Raw genomic sequence first — 19,878 nt, 5'->3', positions numbered from 1 at the left:
CCCATCTAGAGCAGTCCCTGTAAGATGTCCTGTAGAGGTGGTTTGTGTTAAGCAAATTCCCTCAGCTTTTGCTTGTCTGGGAATTATTTAATCCCGCCATCATATTTAAATGATAGTCATGCTGGATGCAGTATCCTTGGTTCAAGTCCCTTCTGTTTCATTGCATTAAATATATCATGCCATTCTCTTCTGGCCTGTAGGGTTTCTGTCGAGAAGTCTGATGATTGGCTGATGGGTTTTCCTTTATAGGTGACCTTTTTCTCTCTAGCTGCCTTTAAAACTCTTCCCTTGTCCTTGATCTTTGCCATTTTAATTTTTATGTGTCTTGGTGTTGTCCTCCTTGGATCCTTTCTTTTGGGGGTTCTGTGTATTTCTGTGGTCTGTTCGATTATTTCCTCCCCCAGTTTGGGGAAGTTTTCAGCCATTATTTCTTCCAAGATACTTTCTATCCCTTTTCCTCTCTCTTCTTCTTCTGGTAGCCCTGTAATACGGATATTGTTCCTTTTGGATTGGTCACACAGTTCTCTTAATATTGTTTCATTCCTGGAGATCCTTTTGTCTCTCTCTATGTCAGCTTCTATGCGTTCCTGTTCTCTGATTTCAATTCCATCAATGGCCTCTTGCATCCTATCCATTCTGCTTATAAACCCTTCCAGAGTTTGTTTCATTTCTGTAATCTCCTTTCTGGCATCTGTGATCTCCCTTCAGACTTCATCCCATTTCTCTTGCATATTTCTCTGCATGTCTGTCAGCATGTTAATGATTTTTATTTTTAATTCTTTGTCAGGAAGACTGGTTAGGTCTGTCTCCTTCTCTGGTGTCTCTGTGATCTTGGTTTGCCTGTAATTTTGTCTTTTCATGGTGATAGGAATAGTTTGCAGAGCTGGTACGATTGACGGCTGCAAGAACTTAACTTCCCTTCTTGTTGGTTTGTGGCCCTCCTCTCCTGGGAGAACAGCGACCTCTTGTGGCTTGTGCTGTGTAGCTGCACAGACAGGGCTTCTGCTTCCTACCCGGCTGCTATCTAGTTTATCTCCGCTGTTCCTGTGGGCATGGTCTGGCTCGGGCTGTTGCTCCCAAGTGATGGAGTGGCCTTGGAGGGGCAGTGGCTGGGAGGCTATTTATCTCCGTAAGGTGCCTCCCTGCTCCCTGCAGCCCAGGGGTTAGGGTGCCCAGAGATCCCCGGATTCCCTACCTCTGGACTAAGTGTCCCGCCCTGCCCCTTTAAGACTTCCAGAAAGCACCCACCAAAACAAAACAATGACCATAAAAAAAAGAAAAAAAAATTAAAAAATTAAAAAAAAAATAAAAAATGGCCGTTCATTTTTCTTTATTCTCCGGTGCCAGCCTCAGGCACCCGCTTGCCGGTCTTGCTGTCCTGTTTCCCTACTATTGGGGTCCCTGTCCCTTTAAGACTTCCAAAAAGCACTCACCTCAACAAAACAACAACAACAACAAAAATGGCCGCTCGCTTTTCTTGTGTCCTCCAGCGCCAGGCCTCCAGTACCCGCTCACTGTTCTTGCTGCCCTGTTTCCCTAGTATCCAGGGCCCCACGCATGCACTGTGTCTGCGCTCTGGTCCGGATGGCTGGGGCTGGGTGTTCAGCAGTCCTGGGCTCCCTCTCCTCCCGCCAGGAGCTGTGGGGCGGGGCTCTCGGGTCCTGCCGGGCCGGGGCTTGGATCTTACCCCCTTTGTGAGGCGCTGGGTTCTTGCAGGTGTGGATGTGGTCTGGATGTTGTCCTGTGTCCTCTGGTCTTTATTCTAGGAAGAGTTGTCTTTGTTATATTTTCATAGATATATGTGGTTTTGGGAGGAGATTTCTGCTGCTCTACTCACGCCGCCGTCTTTGCTCCTTGAATCCTCATTTTTAAAGTGTTGAATGGATAGCCTAATATGTGCTGTAAGCAATTTCCTAGGAGTAAAGTATTCCTAGACCAGAACACTGATTCTTTGGCTGATAGAAATAGGGCACAGAAAAGTCGGTTGTTCTGTCATACTGCTTTAGAACCTCACATTAAATATGAAAGATTTTATAATACCAAGACATTTAAACTGACATGCAAGCCAAATATTTGAGGAATTTTTCAGTATTTGTTACTAAATTAGGAACTTCCCTAATTCTGAACTTGGCATTGTTTGGAGTAAGTTGGGCTTAACATTTGCCCTTTTACTGTGTATAAATAAGGATTTACCAAGCAAAAAATATAGATCAAACAAGTTGCAAAGGGAACACTGATGTGCTTAAGAGAATAAACTATTTTGAAGTACTTTATAAGCATATATTTATACATTATAATAATTTCATTTATAATTTAAAAAGTAATTTGTGTTCATATCATCTTAGCCCAATTACAATAGTTTTCTGTTAAACTTTGTTTACAGAATATTTAAAATTCAGATGGGTCTTGGTTCCATTCATTTCAAATCTGTAATCCTTTTACTTAAATACACATGGTACTGAATTCCAGTTTTTTTTAAGCTTATTTTATGGGCTACCAAGAAAATTAAATGAGAGTCTTTCTTCCCAGTAGATTTTGGTTCCCTAACCCCATTAACAAAGCTACTATTCAGGAAGGAAAGAATAAGCTTAGGTTGAACACTTCTGCAGGTGAGGATTAAGCATGTTTGGCAGACACTTCAGGGAAGTTTTTTTATTGCACTCATGGGTGCATGAAAACAATGATGTCTGTCAGGACTTTGTATCCATCATTTCACTATATGTGGAGTTTTTAACAGGTATGCTTCATTATTTATAATGTGTTAATATGGTAAGAGTTCTTCTTTTGAAGGAGAATACTCAAATCCTTTCAGACAATTATTTAATACACTCATTTAATAACAGCTTTTGCCAGATTAAGCCCCTTTTTGGTGCAGATTTGTATATGTTGTATTATGGAAAAAGTACACTCTCTTGGAATTTGCCCCGGTGGTCTGTGATGTATGTAATCAGTGGTCTGAAACCTTTTATAGTTACTTAAAAAAAAAAAAGGTAAAAAGATTACTTAATGGAATGAATGAACCTGTGCCCACAGAAGCAAATTCAATAGAATTAAACATCAAAGAATAAACATGGATTTGTTTGTGTTTAGAGAGTTCTTTGTTTATTGAAGTTCCTAAGCTTGGTTTATGGTATCTTTATGACAGTTCATCTGACATGCTCTAACATATATTTTAGTATATACAAAACTTGTCTGTGTTTTTCTTGTAGTGATCATTTGATATAATGGCTGCCATGAAGTAAGCACTCAGTAGATGCGTATTAAATGGGTGTATTGCCCCTATACTTTGGACTTGGAATCAGTCTGTTTAAATTGCCAATGAGTACTCCTTTCTTAATCTCAAGTAGTTTGCCTTCAACCTATACCACTTTTTGAAAATTGTGCTCATTTTTTAAAGGCAACTTGACCATCCATCCCAGTAGAGTTTTCTCACTCTTAGTCCTTTCAACCTCTGTAGCCTGGGAGACTTTAGAACTAATTTATTTGCCCATACATTTATTCCTTCAATAAATTAAAGGCATTTTATCATCTTCAGTGCTATTCTGTCTATAGTCCTTTGTTTTTCTACTTCCTCTTACTTTTTGTGTCTGACGCTCTCTGTCACTCTCATTCTCTCAGTCTCACGCTCTCTCATCAATGCATTCATTCAGGCTTTCATTGAGTGTTTACTTTATGCCAGGATACATTGTGGAATGAGACCCAGTTCTCTCCCTGCAGTAGTGTAGTGCAGCACTCTCCTTTCTTCTTCAGATTTGCTTCCGCTCCCTGGTAGGAACTACCCTGTCAGCTAGGCTCCTTTTTGCTCTCCTCTTATCCAAGGTGGTCTTGCTGCAGTTTTGTATCCTCACTATCATCTGATATTGTCCTTTATTGTGACCTACTATTTTTAAAGTCTGCCATTCTCTGAGAACTTTTTATTTTTTCCTCTTCTAGTCAATATTGGTCTCTCATTTTGCCAAGTGCATTATGTTCTTATGTCATTAAATTAATGAATTATTTTTTCCTCAGTATTTTATGAAACAGCATTTTGTGCCTATCTGGATAACAACCTTCATGGTAGAGATTCTTTTATGCTTTACTCCAGTAATGTCTATACCCTGAAAAAATGTTGGCACATATTTTTGGTTTGTAGAAGATACTGTTTGGCAAGTTTGTGTTTTGGATGATGAGATTTAATAAGATTGCCACATTGCATTGGACAGCAGGACTGGAAAGACTCTGCTAGTCATTGTCCTTTACAAATACAGATTTGCAGATGTTCTGATTCAACACATTGTATTTGTTCTTGTATTCTGTGGCTAAGAGATTCTGGTTTTCAAAATATTTGTATCTGACACATTTGTTTAAAAAGTGAATCTGAAATGAATATGAACTTCAGAAACTCTTGATGATGTTTAAAGCTTAGAAATATTGATAGGAGGTAAAATGAGAAGCTATTTACTTAAATATATTCCAGTACAGATGGTTGGTAGCTAAGGAGCATTTGTTTCTATGAATACTTACATATAAACCTATGTGTTATGCACCACTTCTGCATGACAGATTAATACAGAACCATTTTTGAAAAGACTTCAGTTGAGATGTGTTCTGGATGTACTTAGAAACATTTTAGGAAATAGATCAGGCTGACAGGAAACTATGGAAATATACAATTTAAAAAAACTGAGTGTGTCTCCAGTGCTAATTTGGGAGGGCATTATCGGTTTATTTCAGGAAATACGTGTTTAAAGCTTTCACAAAGGGCTATTTGGCTATTTGGAGGTGATGCTGTATCATTAGAAAAAGGTGTGGATAGGCAGGTGTGGTGGTTGGACCTCAGGAGAAGAAAGTCTCGATGGAATATCATTGCCCCAGGTCTGTGCCTTTTCTAACAATAAAATAAAAGGTAAATCCTTATCTGAGGCAAAATTCTAAGCAGGTGACAAATGTACCTTACAATTAAAGAAAAATTTATTTCTTTAGAGTTTATAATTGTTTAAAGGGTGTTTTCTTGTCTTAAATTGTACTAAATGATCATTTCTTCTTCCCACTTAATATGTGCATGTTAGGTTAGAACAATATTCATCTTCTTTAGATATTTTGTTTTCGGTTGTATATTGTATATATACAATATACCTGTATATTATCTTGTCACTAAAGGGTTTTCTTAACAACTAGAACACTTGAGTATCCTATTAATTACCATACAAAGATATCATTAATAAAAAAACATGAATGTGAGCCCAACATTTAATCAGTTCGTCTAGATTATTTTATATCATAAAGGAAATTACAAGTTTTTAAATCTGTAAAATAACATTTTAAATATTCTTAACTCAAGAAGCGTGATATTTTGTAATTGAGTTATCTGAGTTACGCTATCCAGATCTTAGATGATCTGATCTGGATTTGAAGATAGATGGCCGTGATTCCCCATTACCTTTTAGTACTTCATAAAGGTTTACATGAACGTTGTAGTTTTCTCTCTGGTTTAGTTGATTGCAGAAATTAAATGCTATTTATGTTTTTCTGAGAACAAAAAATGGATTACAGTCATATCATTAAACTCTTATTTTTCTCTTCTTTCATTCTAGATTAAAGAGTCTATTGTTGGGGAAATCAGACGGGAAATTGTAAGTGGACTTTTGGCAGCGGTATCTTCAAGCAAAGCATCTAATTCTAAGCAAGATAGTCATTAAATGGAATTTGGAGGTAAATTTTCCTGAACTTAAAATTTGTTTAGCTAAATGTAAATTAGTACTTAGTTATTAATGCTTTGTTTTCTTAGTACATGACGTCTATTTCTCTAGCTAAATTTTTATTTTTGAATATATGTAATATGTTATTTTAGATTGTGGAAACCTCATGCAAACTACATTTGAAGTGTAAGTTACAAACTACATTTGAGTATTCTCATGTCTCATAATACTAACTTACAAGGGATAATTGATACTGTGTCATTTTACTGAAATTTTATTATCGTAAATAAATGCTGGAATTGGGGAAATCAGGAAGTTCAAACCTGAGTCTTTCTCTGATAGCATTGGTTATAGTGGTATTTCAGAGGGACAATTTATGGACCAAGATTTTGAGAATTCATCACAAAATCTTACTATGTTTTTAAATTTTTTTATCTTTTAAAGAAACACATTCCATCAGTTCATATCTAATCATTTCATAATTGATAAAGGAGGATGTTTATATATTTATATTTAAAGAATATTTGCATCCTCCTTTTAAAGGGCCTTTTAATAATATTTCAAAGATGTTTAATGTTCATTTCTACTTTTTTAAGGTTGCTGTGGATCCTGTTATCTTTGTGATATTGGACTCATCAATGGTATACACTGGTGGAGGTATTATTGTGCTTCAGAAGATACTTGCTGCTGAGCTGGGCTACTGTGTACAGTATACAATGTTTATTTCTTCTATGCACATCTTTTTAAAAGCATCCATAGAAACTTAGACACTGTTGATTTTCTTTAATAAACTATCAAAACTGTAGCTGTTTGAAAAGCCTAATATTTATTTGTATGTCGAAATTTTCCAATTGATTCCCTATGTAGAATTAATTTTAAAACTTGAAAACTTCCAGACTTAACCAACTTATAAGTAACATATTTTTTCGGACTAGCTTCTTAAAACACTGACCTCTATGAGGTATTTACTGTGCAATAACTGATTCATTTTTTGAGAGCTTGAAGTAACGAATGATTTTCCCTCCACTACTGTTAGTGTCCCTTCCAAGGAGAAAAATTGTTCTGTTGTAAAAATTGCTCTTAATTCTTGAGGAGGTTACTAATAGCAGTAGGATAGAATGATAGGTGGTTACCTACAACTACTTAATGTTCTTACACTGTAAGCATTGTTACCTTACCCAAGACAAATGTAATTTTATTATAGCTTATGTAGTATTTTTCTTTTGAAAACATGCCTTTTAAGTACTTTTTGCATTGTCCAGACTTCTTTATTATAAAGAGATATTTCTTCTGTGTTTTCAACTAAATAGTAGAGTACTGCCAAAATAATGGGGCCTCTGACTTGAATGGATAGAAATGAATAAGCTGGTTTTGTTTTTTCAAATGGAAGTATTTTAGATTTGTTCTCTTTATAACAGTTGGTTTTAATTCAGTTTTAACCAGTGAGAACTGTTGTTTTTATGAAAAAAAAAAGTGGTTTCCTACTTAGTTTTATATGTGTTAAATAAATGTATAAAGTAACAACCAAATTTATTAGAATTACTTTTAGCATTTATAATTTTCAACTCATTTCTTTGTCTGAAATTTTAATCAAAAGTGGTTGAGATGTTAACAGTATTCTTTGAAAGAATATCTAAAAGGTTTATAAATGAGTTACCACACAAAGGCTGATTTCTAAATAAATAAATAAATAAAACAATAAAGTATTTATTTTGCCTAACATGTTTTTAGTGGGTTTTTTTCCCTTGAACTACAACATGAGGAATTTGGATTAGATTTGACAGATAACAAATAAGGTCCAAAAGAATTGGCAGTTATAAGCTAATAGGTTGATACTCTCTTTTCCTGAAGGGGTTTCTATAATGCTTTCAAAAATATAGTTGAGACTAGACCACCTTCAAGAAAGAGCTTGAACTGATGCCCCTTGGTCTCATCTAGTTTTGTGATTTAATGATTATCATCTGATCTGAGGTCAAATAAACCTTTTCTATAAAATGTACTGTTAAACTACATAGTAATTTAGGAGAACAGACATTAGGGTATTATCTTATTCTTTGGTCAAATTATCCAGCAATTTAACTAGTTGATTCTAATAACAGTAATGATACATATAAACCAAACACCCCATATTAATAGTAATATAGGCATCAGTAATTTTAACCGTTCAGCTTTGTAGCCACTTGTAGTTAATTTCCAACAATGCAGGAAACCCAGAATTTGATGATCAATATTAGGGACATAACAGTTGCAGTAATAGGCTGAGCCAATGGGCAAATCACTTAGAGTATATAAAGGAAATAAAAACTTTAACACAATTACAATTATCTTCTTTCTTCTCTCATTTGAAACCTTTGGGTACTTGAACATTTGAAAGCTATATTCAAGCCATCATGGTAGGTGCTATGTAGAAATTAATGAGAGGTGGTCTACAAACTAGATGGAAGAACAAGGCATCCTTTTTTTTAAAATTTATTTTTTGTTAAGTTATTATTGATATACACTCTTATGAAGGTTTCACATGAAAAAACAATGTGGTTATGTGGTTACTACATTCACCCCTGTTATTGTGTTCCCCGCATATACCCCATTGCAGTCACTGCCCATCAGTGTAGTAAGATGCCACAGAGTCGCTATTTGCATTTTCTACTACACTGTCTTCCCCATGATCCCACACCCACACCATGTGTGCCAATCATAATTCCCCTCAGCCCCTTCTCCCTCCCCACCTGCCCTACCCCATGCCTCCCCTTTGGTAACCACTTGTCCCTTCTTGGATGCTGTGAATCTGTTGCTGTTCTGTTCCTACAGTTTTGCTTCATTGTTATACTCCACAAATGAGGGAAGTCACTTAGTACTTGTCTTTCTTCACCTGGCTTATTTCACTGAGCATAATATCTTCCAGTTCCATCCATGTTGTTGCAAATTGCAGAATTTGTTTCTTTCTTATGGCTGAGTAGTATTCCGTTGTGTATATGTACCACCTCTTTTTTATCCATTCATCTACTGATAGATACTTAGGTTGCTTCCATATCTTAGCTATTGCAAATAGTGCTACAATAAACATAGGAGTGCATATGTCTTTTTGAATATGAGAAATTACATTCTTTGGATAAATTCCTATGGGTGGAATTCTTGAGTCAAATGGTGTTTCTATTTTTAGTTTTTTGAGGAACCTCCATATTGCTTTCCACAATAGTTGAATTAGCTTACATTCCCACCAGCAGTGTAGGAGGGTTCCCCTTTCTCCACATCCTCGCCAGCATTTGTTGTTCCTAGACTTTTAAATACTGGCCATCCTATCTGGTGTGAGGTGATATCTTATTGTGGTTTTTATTTGCATTTCCCTGATGATTAGTGATGTGGAGCACCTTTTCATGTGTCGGCCATCTGAATTTCCTCTTTGGAGAACTGTTCATATCCTCCACCCATTTTTTAATTGGGTTATTTGCTTTTTGGGTGTTGAGGCGTGTGAGTTCTTTATAAATTTTGGATGTTAACCCCTTGTTGGATATGTCGTTTACAAATATATTCACCCAGACTGTAGGATGCCTTTTTGTTCTGTTGATGGTGTTCTTTGCCGTACAGAGCTTTTTAATTTGATGCATTTCCATGAGTTCATTTTTGCTTTTGTTTCCCTTGCTCAAGGAGATGCATTCAGAAAAAAGTTGCTCATGTTTATATTCAGGAGATTTTTGTGTATGTTCTAAGAGTTTTATGGTTTCATGACTTACATTCGGGTGTTTGATCCATTTCAAGTTTACTTTTGTATATGGGGATAAACAATCCAGTTTCATTCTCTTGCATGTAGCTGTCCAGTTTTGCCAACATCAGCTGTTGAAGAGACTGTCATTGCCCCATTGTATATCCATGGCTCCTTTATCATATATTAATTGACCATATATGGTTGGGTTTATATCTGGTCTCTCTAGTCTGTTCCATTGATCTATGGGTCTGTTCTTGTTCCAGTACCAAATTTGTCTTGATTACTGTGGCTTTGTAGTATAGCTTGAAGTCAGGGAGTGTAATCCCCTCAGCTTTATTCTTCCTTCTCAGGATTGCTTTGGCTATTCGGGGTCTTCTGTGGTTCCATATGAATTTTAGAACAATTTTCTCTAGTTCATTGAAGAATGCTGTTAGTATTTTGATAGGGATTGCATTGACTATAGATTGCTTTAGGCAGGATGGCCATTTTGACAATATTAACTCTTCCTATCCATGAGCACAGGATGTATTTCCATTTATTGGTATCTTCTTTAATTTCTCTCATATGAGTGTCTTGTAGTTTTCAGTGTATAGGTCTTTCACTTCCTTCATTAGGTTTATTCCTAGGTATTTTATTCTTTTTGATGCAGTTGTGAATGGAATTGTTTCTCTGATTTCTCTTTCTGCTAGTTCATCTTTAGTGTATAGGAGTATAACAGATTTCAGTGTATTAACTTTGTATACTGCAATGTTGCTGAATTCAGATATTAGATCTAGTAGTTTTGGAGTGGATTCTTTAGGGTTTTTTATGTACAATATCATGTCATCTGCAAACAGTGACAGTTTAACTTCTTTACCAATCTGGATGCCTTTTATTTCTTTGTGTTGTCTGATTGCCATGGCGAGGACCTCTAGAACAATGTTGAATAAAAGTGGGTAGAGTGCACCTCCTTGACTTGTTCCTGATCTTAAAGGAAAGGCTTTCAGCTTCTGTTGGCTGTAGGTTTGTCATATATGGCCTTTATTATATTGAGGTACTTGCCTTCTATACCCATTTTGTTGAGAGTTTTTATCACGAATGGATATTGAATTTTGTCGAATGCTTTTTCGGCATCTATAGAGATTATCATGTGGTTTTTGTTGATGTGGTGAATTATGTTGATGGATTTTCTAATATTGTCCGTCCTTGCATCCCTGGGATAAATCCTACTTGATCATGATGGATGATCTTTTTGATATATTTTTGAATTTGGTTTGCTAATATTTTGAGTATTTTAGCATCTATGTTCATCAGGGATATTGGTCTGTAAATTTCTTTCTTTGTGGTGTCTGCCTGGTTTTGGTATTAGATGCTGGCCTCATGGAATAAGTTTGGAAGTATTCCCTCTTCTACTTTTTGGAAAACTTTAAGGAGGATGGGTATTAGGTCTTCACTAAATGTTTGATAAAATTCAGCAGTGAAGCCATCTGGTCCAGGTTTTTGTTCTTAGGTAGTTTTTTGATTACCAGTTCACTTTTTTTGCTGGTAATTGGTCTGTTCAGATTTTCTGTTTCTGGGTCAGCCTTTGAAGGTTGTGTTTTTTTACAAAGTTGTCCATTTCTTCCAGGTTATCCAGTTTGTTAACATATAATTTTTCATAGTATTCTGTAATAATTCTTTGTATCTGTGGTGTCCATAGTGATTTTTCCTTTGTCATTTCTGATTCTGTTTATGGGTGTAGACTCTCTTTTTTTCTTTTTAAGTGTGGCTAGGGGTTTATTTATTTTCTTAAAGAACCAGCTCCTGCTTTCATTGATTCTTTCTATTGTTTTATTCTTCTTGAATTATTTATTTCTGCTCTAATGTTTATTATGTCCCTCCTTCTACTGACTTTCATCCTCATTTGTTCATATTTTTATAGTTTTGTTAATTGTGAATTTAGACTGTTTGTATGGGATTGTTCTTCTTCCCTGATGTAGGCCTGTATTGCAATATACTTCCCTCTTAGCACGGCCTTCACTGCGTCTAACAGATTTTGCGGTGTTGAATTATTGTCATTTGTCTCCATATATTGCTTGATCTCTGTTTTTATTTGGTCATTGATCCACTGGTTATTTAGGAGCATGTTGTGAAGTCTCCATGTGTTTGTACGCTTTTTCATTTTCTCTGCATAATTTATTTCTAGTTTCATACCATTGTGATCTGAAAAGCTGGTTGGTACAATCTCAATCTTTTTGAATTTACCAAGGCTCTTTTTGTGGTCTAGTATGTGATCTATTCTTGAAAATGTTCCATGTGCACTTGAGAAGAATGTGTATCCTGCTCCTTTTGGGTGGAGAGTTGTGTAGATGTCTGCTAGGTCTATCTGTTCTAGTATGTTGTTCAGTGCCTCTGTGTCCTTACTTATTTTCTGTCTGGTTGATCTGTACTTTGGAGTGAGTAGAGTGTTGAAGACTCCTAGAATAAATGCATTGCATTCCATTTCCCCTTTTAATTCTGTTAGTATTTGTTTCACAGATATAGGTGCTTCTGTGTTGGGTGCATAGATATTTATAATGGTTATATCTTCTTGTTAGATTGACTCCTTTATCATTATGTAATGTTCTTCTTTGTCTCTTGTGACTCTCTTTGTTTTGAGGTCTGTTTTGTCTGATACAAGTACTGCAATACCTGCTTTTTTTCTCCTTATTAGTTGCATGATACGTCTTTTTCTATCCCTTCACTTTTAGTCTGCATATGTCTTTGTGTTTAAAGTGAGTCTCTTGTAGGCAGCATATAGATGGGTCTTGTATTTTTATCCATTCAGTGACTGTCTTTTGATTGGTGCATTCAGACCATTTACATTTAGGGTGATTATCGATAGGTATGCACTTATTACCATTGGGAGCTTTAGATTCATGGTTACCGAAGGTTCAAGGTTAACTTCCTTACTTTTTTAAGAGTCTAACTTAACTCACTTATTATGCTATTACAAAGACAATCTAAAGGTTCTTTTTCCCCCCCCATCCTTTTTTTCCTCCTCCATTCTTTATATATTAGGTTTCATATTCTGTACTCTTTGCCTATCCCTTTTTATTATTACCTCTGGTGACAGCTATTTAATCTTAGGAACACTTCCATCTATAGAAGTCCCTCCAAAATACACTGTATATGTGGTTTGTGAGAGCTAAATTCTCTCAGCTTTTGCTTATCTGGAAATTGCTTAATCCCTACTTCAAATTTAAATGATATATAATCTTCTGGATAAAGTATTCTTGGTTTGAGGCCCTTCAGTTTCATTGCATTAAATACATCATGCCACTCCCTTCTAGCCTGTAAGGTTTCTGCTGAAAAGTCTGATATTAGCCTGATGGGCTTTCCTTTGTATGTGATCTTATTTCTCTGTCTGCTTTTATTAGTCTGTCCTTATCCTTCATCTTTGCCGTTTCGATTATTATATGTCTTGGTGGTGTCCTCCTTGGGTCCCTTGTGTTGGGAGTTCTTTGCATCTCCATGGCCCAACTATCTCCTTCCCAGATTTGGGAAGTTTTTAGCAATTACTTCCTCAAAGACACTTTCTATCCCTTTTTCTCTTCTTCTGGTACCCCTATAATATGAATATTGTTCTGTTTGGATTGGTCACACAGTTCTCTCAGTATTCTTTCATTCCTAGAGATTCTTTTTCCTCTCTGTACTTCAGCTTCTTTTTATTTCTCTTCCCTAGTTTCTACTTCATTTGTCATCTCCTCTGCCATATGTAATCTGCTTTTAATACCCTCCATTGTGTTCTTCAGTGATTGGATCTCCATCCTAAATTTGTTCCTGAGTTCTTGAATATTTTTCTGTACCTCCATGAGCATGTTTATGATTTTTATTTTGAAATCTCTCAGGATGACTTATTAATTCAGTCTTTCTCTGGTGTTGATTCGGTCCTTTCTCTGGTGTTGAGATTTTGCTTTGAACCAAGTTCCTTTGACATTTCATATTTGTTTGTGGTGCCCTCTAGTGCCCAGAAGCTCTACAGACTGGAGCTGCTCAGCCCCTGGAGCAATGTTGGGGGTCACAGGGGAGCAGTGCTGGTGCCTGGGGGGAGGAAAGAGTTGTTTCCTGCTTCCTGGCTGCCATGCCTGTCTCAACTACCAGAACCAGTGGACCAAACTCACAGGTCTAAGCCTCTGTGCTTTGTGTTTGTAGCTTCTGTAGGCAGTGCTTCCCTCTGGCTGGCCTGGTGACAGGACAGCAGCTGCTGGTTTGTGAGCCAGGTGCAGACCTGCCAGGAGGGAGGCACAGCAGGCTACATATCATGGTGGAGGGCCTTGGAGCTGCATAGCCAGCCAGGGGGATGCAGCACCTGAAGACTGTTTAAGTTCCCAACCTGCTGGGCAGAGTGCATCCGGACATTTTGTCTACCTGTCCTTTCTCCTGAGCATTAAGCTTTGTGCAATCCTTTCCCCTTTAGCAGCCCTCTCACTTTTAGGAAGTCTCTCAAACTGCCTGCCCAGATCAGCCAGATATGAATTCCTGTTTTCCACAAGCAGCTGGAATCTCTTGTCTCTCCAGGTATTCTGCCTGTCTTAGCTTTCCAACCCCCCTAATCACCAGAGCACCATGCAATGTAGGTTTGTGCTCCCAGAGTAGATCTCCAGGGCTGGGTGTTCAGCAGTTCCAGGCCTCCACTCCCTCCCCACTCTGTTTCTTTTCTTCCCGTCTGTGAGCTGGGGTTGGGGAAGGGCTTTGGTCCTGCCAGGTCACTACTTTGGTACGTTACCCTGTTCCATGAGGTCTGCTTTTTTCTCCAGGTGTATGCAGTCTTGTCCAGCTTTCTTTCTTCTTGCTCTTTCAGGATTAGTTGTATTATATTTTTCTATTTTATGTAGTTTTAGGAGGTCTCTGTCTCACCTCTCATGCCACCATCTTTAATCCTCAAGGCATCCTTTTTTATAGGTAAGTTTAGTAGTACCAAATGAAAAATAAGAATCAAAAAGAATTTGAGAGAGTGACCTGGGTGGCCAGAGAGGTCTTAACCAAGGTAATGTGGTTTGAGCAGAGTTTTGAAGAATGGAAGTGGAAAGGGTGGGGTTCAAGTAATTGATATATTAGCAAAGGTTATCTAGAATGCATAAATTGAGTTTGAATTACTATGTATATGATGAAGGAATATTTTTAAGAACCCAAGTTCTTTAGCTTGCACATTTTTTTCTAATAAGAGCCTGAACAAAGAGGGCATAGAATTAAAACAATCTTGAAGTGATTTGGAAGTTGGGAGTTTCTGTCAGTGATAAACCATTGACAAAAAAATGGACAGCTTCTCAGACTTGAAGTACATTATTTTTCCTCTTAAGAATATTAAGCTGAATTTCAGGAACATTGAAAACATGCATTACATCAGTGAGACTATTTGCTCAACTGGCCATCTTCAACTTTTTAAGACTTCATATTTTTAGAGCAATTTTAGGTTTACAACATACTTCAGCTTTCTTTAGAGGAAAATAATGCTGTCAAGTGCATGTAAAAAAAAGTATGTTTGGGGGATCCCTGAGGTGATGATGTGCTGACCACTCTCCCCCACTGTCCAAATAGTGTGGTGCTAGTGGAAGAATAAAACAAAACTGAAGCATAGGTTCTCCTTTTCTCTCTTTTCCTTTCCTAAAAAGGGAGAATTGTTAGCACTTATAGAAGTGGGAAGAGATAACATTCTAGCTTATAATTAAGGCTGTGGATCTGTCTTATAGTAAGTTATGTATGGCTGATTGTTAGAATCCTTTATAAATAATGAAAGCATTGTATTAGCACTTTTCTGGCTGTATCTTAAAAGTACAAAGTTAAGATGTTACATCTAATTAATAGTTCCTATGCAGTTTAAAAAAATTTTTCAATTTATTACTATTAAGTCAGGCCCTTTACCTTGTTTTCTTCTCATTTTCACAAGTGAGGTTTTCCTCTTTGAATAGTAATAGCTTGCATACAGAATGTCTCATACAGTGCACTCAGCAATAAATTAGAAATACACTCAAACATATCAAATATCAGGGTCCGTTTCCTTTGGGGTCTTTCTGAATATCCCAAAAGAGACTGAAAAACTAAGTTAGTGATTAGCTTACTTGCTCACTTGGTTCACACAATAGAAGTATGTTGGATACCCATCTTTTATAAGGTTCTGAGCTTAGGAAGATGGATGTATAGAGAATGAATAAGCATATTCTAAGGAAAGCTAATAAATACATTGTTTAGACATCTGAAAGAGTTAACACATTTGGGAATTAGATTGTCTCTTTTTTTGGCAATTTTTGAAAAATCCAAAGGGTTCTGTAAGTGGAGAGAAAAGCACAGTAAATGAAAGAGTTGAAATGCATATGAATAATACCTTTTGTAGAGCAGACTTAATGTCTTAGAAATGGGACTGAAAAAAGAATGTTGCTGTTTTAGAAATAAAAATATTTGTAGTACTGATAAAACATTTTAAATAACGTTTATCCATAGGCTAAAGAGAAGAAAAATTGAAGGGGCCTTGAGAAGTTACTTTAAATATACTACTAAAGTGAGGAAAGCACAACTATAGAGAAGCATGCATTGTTTAAGTATTTGTGTATTCTTTGGGTTTTAGAAACCATACATTCTATTGTGTTGATGTCCCTATTGATGTAGATTTACAAAAACATCCCTTGAATCAACCTTGATGTCATAAATACACTTTCATGGAATCAATAAAAATGGTATAGCATGACAAGTGTACTTAATTTGGAATTTCAACCTGTATGACATCAACAACAAAAATGTTTTAAAGCAATGAGAGGTTATGTTTTATACAAAATTATTTCCTGCTCTTAATTCTGTGCAAAAATTTCTTAGTTTTCCTACAAGAGCAATTTGCCAGTGTAACAAACTACAACTAAACTTCTTTACAATTTTATGCCTCTTAAAAATAGTTCCAAGTGTCTTACATTTGGCTTCATGAAATTCGGAAATAAATGCTACTCCTTGTTCACAAATAGGCACGTTGTAATAGAATACCTGTTTTTTTCCAGTGTAACAGAGTTATTCATGAGTGTTGTTGTTAAATAATAGGGGCAAAATATCACTACAGGCCCATTTTCAGAAAACAAAGCACTAATCACTAGAAAAGATATCAAAATGTTTTAAACAAAAGGGCCAATAGATAAGAGGCTCAAGGAGTCACTGACCCGACAAGGATGTACACAGGTCTAGGGGTTAAGGCTAAAAACTGGGTTCAAATTTCTGTTACATACAACTGGGATGGTGAATGTAGTGTCTCTTCCATAGAGCTGTTAGTATGAATATAAATGTACTTAATACTTGGCACAGTTCAACAAGGTTTGTGGTGATGGTGGTGGTAATGGGTAGAAAAAGGGTAACAGGTAGATGAGGTTTGGCAAAGTAAGAATTATATGAAAGAAAATATGAATTATAGATCCAAGCCTGAATTTTTCATGTTCATTGTGTTCTTTCAAACAATAGAACCAGGGACTGGCAAAGGACAACTGACTCTCCTATTATATGAAGGGGTAAGCATTACTGCATTTCAATTTTCAACAAAGAAATTTTGTTGGTGTCTTGCCAATGGGTTTCAGCCCCAGGCAAGTTCACTATGGATTCAATGTGACCAAAGAAATTGACAGCAAAACATTCTTGGGGTGAAAGGGTTATACCCAACTTTATTTCCAGTTGTGTCAGGTCAGTCACTAGAATCCCATTCACTCAGAGTGAGTCTGCATGCAGCAAGCTAGTCTCTGCCCCTGGGCCCCTCTGTCCGCACAGCCATCCTCTGGGCCTCTCTGCACAGTCGTCCTGCACAGCTGTCCTCTGGGCCTCTGTCCTCAGCTCTGCTCTCCTGCAACCTTGCAGCCCTGCCACAGTGTTTCACCCAGAGCACTGGGTGGAGCTCTTTATATAACCTCTACAGCCATGTATTGCCCACAGGTGTGCAGTGAGCTAGTCAACCAGGACCAGGTGATAATCCTGACCACAGGAACTCTCATTTTATCCACCGTTGTAACAAGAAATTTTGCTCATGGAATACTATGGAGAGCAATCCTCAATTTTTAATATGTAAGGAATCAGATCACCTGAGATTCTGTAGAAATGAAGGTTCTGACTGAGTAGGTCTGATTGAATAGGCTACTTTCTGGGGTCCAAATTTCTGCATTTCTAGAAGCTCTCAGGTGAGGTTGATGCTCATAGTCCATGAACTGCAGCAAGGATTTAGTTTAATAGGTTTTACTACTGGTCTGCCAGGTACTTCAAAGGGAGAAATATGTTAAGCTGGAAAAGATTTTATTGGCAAGGAGATACCCTCTTAGAGGTCCTTTTCAGGAAGCTTTTCATTACAACCCAAAGTTCAAACCCAAGAACAACTAGGACACACCACACAGAAAATAGGAGGGTAACCATGAGGGGAGCTAGCTAAGGCCTCCTGGAAATGTATAAGGTCAATAGGGGCCTATGTGGTGGCAATAACAGCATGAACAAAGAGCTATCTTGCTCTTACTAATTAGTCTTTACACTGTGTTGACTGACTTTGAGAAAATACAAAGATAGTCTGTGGGCTTCTAGAGTCAACCAGTTAAGATCCAGAATGACACCCCAAAAGGAAAGAACTAGCTCTAGAGATACAACAGAAAGAAGAGATCAACTCTACATATGGTATTTGTTCCAGACATTGGTGTTTGGAGAAGTTTACCATTCCTTCTGATAAGGGATTAGTGATTAAAAACAATTATACCTGTGTCAAATGCATTACAATGTTATTTGTGTTCTTGAGTTAATTGTTTAGTAAATTAATTCACAGATGATTAATGGTTTTGTTTTGGTAACTGTCTCACCAATGGGTTTCAGCTCCCGGTAAGTTCACTATGGATTCAGTGAGACCGAGGAGTGACAGTGGAACATTCTTGGGATGAAAGGGTTTATTACCCAGCTTGTTTTCCTGGCAATAGGTCAAGCACTAGAATTACATCCACATCCAACAGTCAGCAGGTCTGTAATCCACCTCCATCTCTGTCTCCTCCCAGAGCACTTTATATAGTGACTCAGTCAATGATAGCTTATTGCCTACCGGTGTGAAAGCAGTAGCCTAGCAGTTGGCCAATTACATCGTCAAGTAGTTTAGGTTTACATGAGGATCCTGGCCATAGGAATTTCCATTTTCCCCACAGTAACTCTCAAATATTTCCTTTTATTATTTCTGTAGTCCCAAAATAAAAAGCAAATCTCTTGAAGTATTGTATTTAGACAGATTTTAGGTGATCTGATGAATCAGTTCAAAAACTATCACAATCCTGTGCCTGGACAGAAATTACTCTTGATTGAATCATGGAGTCATCAGATAAATCTCAGTTGTGAACATTTTTATTTGTGTTTGGTTAGAATTTATACTCTTAATAACCTTTGGAGATATGTAAAATAAGCTTTTCATATAAGCATTCAAATAAAAATGTAATTGTTTTCCAAGATCTCACCAGCCTTTAAGGAAAAATGAAATTACATTAATGGTGATAGATACTTAAAAACAATTTTTTCCATCACATGCTGAAGCATATAGTCTTCCAAATCTCATTCATCTATATTGGGGAATCCTCACGAGTTATTCATATATCTTCATAACAGTCCTTACCTATCAGTTCAAAGTTATTTCCTCTTCTCTTGGTCTCTGTTGGGACTATTATGCTCCCCTGCTCTTCCACTGGAGTTCTCAACTGGCCAAAGTTATGATACATGCAAATGGAGAGCTTCTCTTTCTGTATCGCCAACTTACCTCATGGGCAGCAAAGCAGCACTGCTTTTAACCCAGCTTTCTCACATGAATTCCTTGTGAGCACTTCCCTGGTGGTTTACACCTTCACTACCATCTCCACGGGGCTTGGCCATGGGTGCAAAGCACTTTACAAGACACTTTGCTGTCCTTCCCATCCCTCGTTCTCCTCCAGTGCTGGCAAGCTCTCATTGTCTCTGCCAAACACCCTCTTGCAAATCAACTAATTCAAACTTACCATGGCTGAATCTTTAGCATTATTGCAACATAGGCACAAACTGGTTCCCTTCTATTCTTAGAATGGATACATTTTAATGACAAATGTTGAGCATTCATATTTTTAAATTCTGAAATCTCATCACAATTAGATTCACTGGACACACATCAATAAACTACTGTTCAATACAAGGCACGAATGGCAAAAGTTAATTTTTGTATGGCCTTATTTTACTACTTGCTAATTTGGTATTTTTCTAGCATTTGAGTCAAATTTCACAAAAGATAACTTTTACTTTGGTACATTTATTATTGCTGTGCCTTTTAATTGCTGTATAAGAAACCAAAAGCAGAACACAAACATCACAATTCTGTTAGGTGTAATCCTAAACCATTTTTTAGAGTAGATATTAATTTCCTAGAAGAGTTTTTCCATAGTCTAGCCTACCTGTAATGCCCTTAATGGGAAAGGGAAGTGAATGAAACAGCCCATCTCTTACGATATGTTCTGCTTTTTTGGACTCTAGGTACACATTTGACAGAAATGATTTGTA

The 19,878-nt window shown here is 36.9% G+C and overlaps 1 protein-coding gene across 2 annotated transcripts in view; it reads left to right on the top strand.

Moving 5' to 3' along the window:
- The window catches only part of ITPRID2 (ITPR interacting domain containing 2), a 51,418-nt gene extending 44,020 nt beyond the window's left edge, over positions 1–7,398 (top strand). For both annotated transcript variants that reach the window (XM_036879365.2, XM_036879366.2), the window contains exons 17-18: positions 5,574–5,691; positions 6,275–7,398. In XM_036879365.2, the coding sequence (XP_036735260.2) occupies positions 5,574–5,678 (105 nt within the window). In that variant the 3' untranslated portion in view covers positions 5,679–5,691; positions 6,275–7,398. The remainder of the gene's footprint in view (positions 1–5,573; positions 5,692–6,274) is intronic.
- Positions 7,399–19,878: the final 12,480 nt, after the last annotated feature.

The sequence above is a fragment of the Manis pentadactyla genome, chromosome 6 (genome assembly GCF_030020395.1).
Source record: "Manis pentadactyla isolate mManPen7 chromosome 6, mManPen7.hap1, whole genome shotgun sequence".
In the NCBI taxonomy this organism is placed as follows: Eukaryota; Metazoa; Chordata; class Mammalia; order Pholidota; family Manidae; genus Manis; species Manis pentadactyla.
This window is presented reverse-complemented; position numbering and strand designations above follow the sequence as displayed.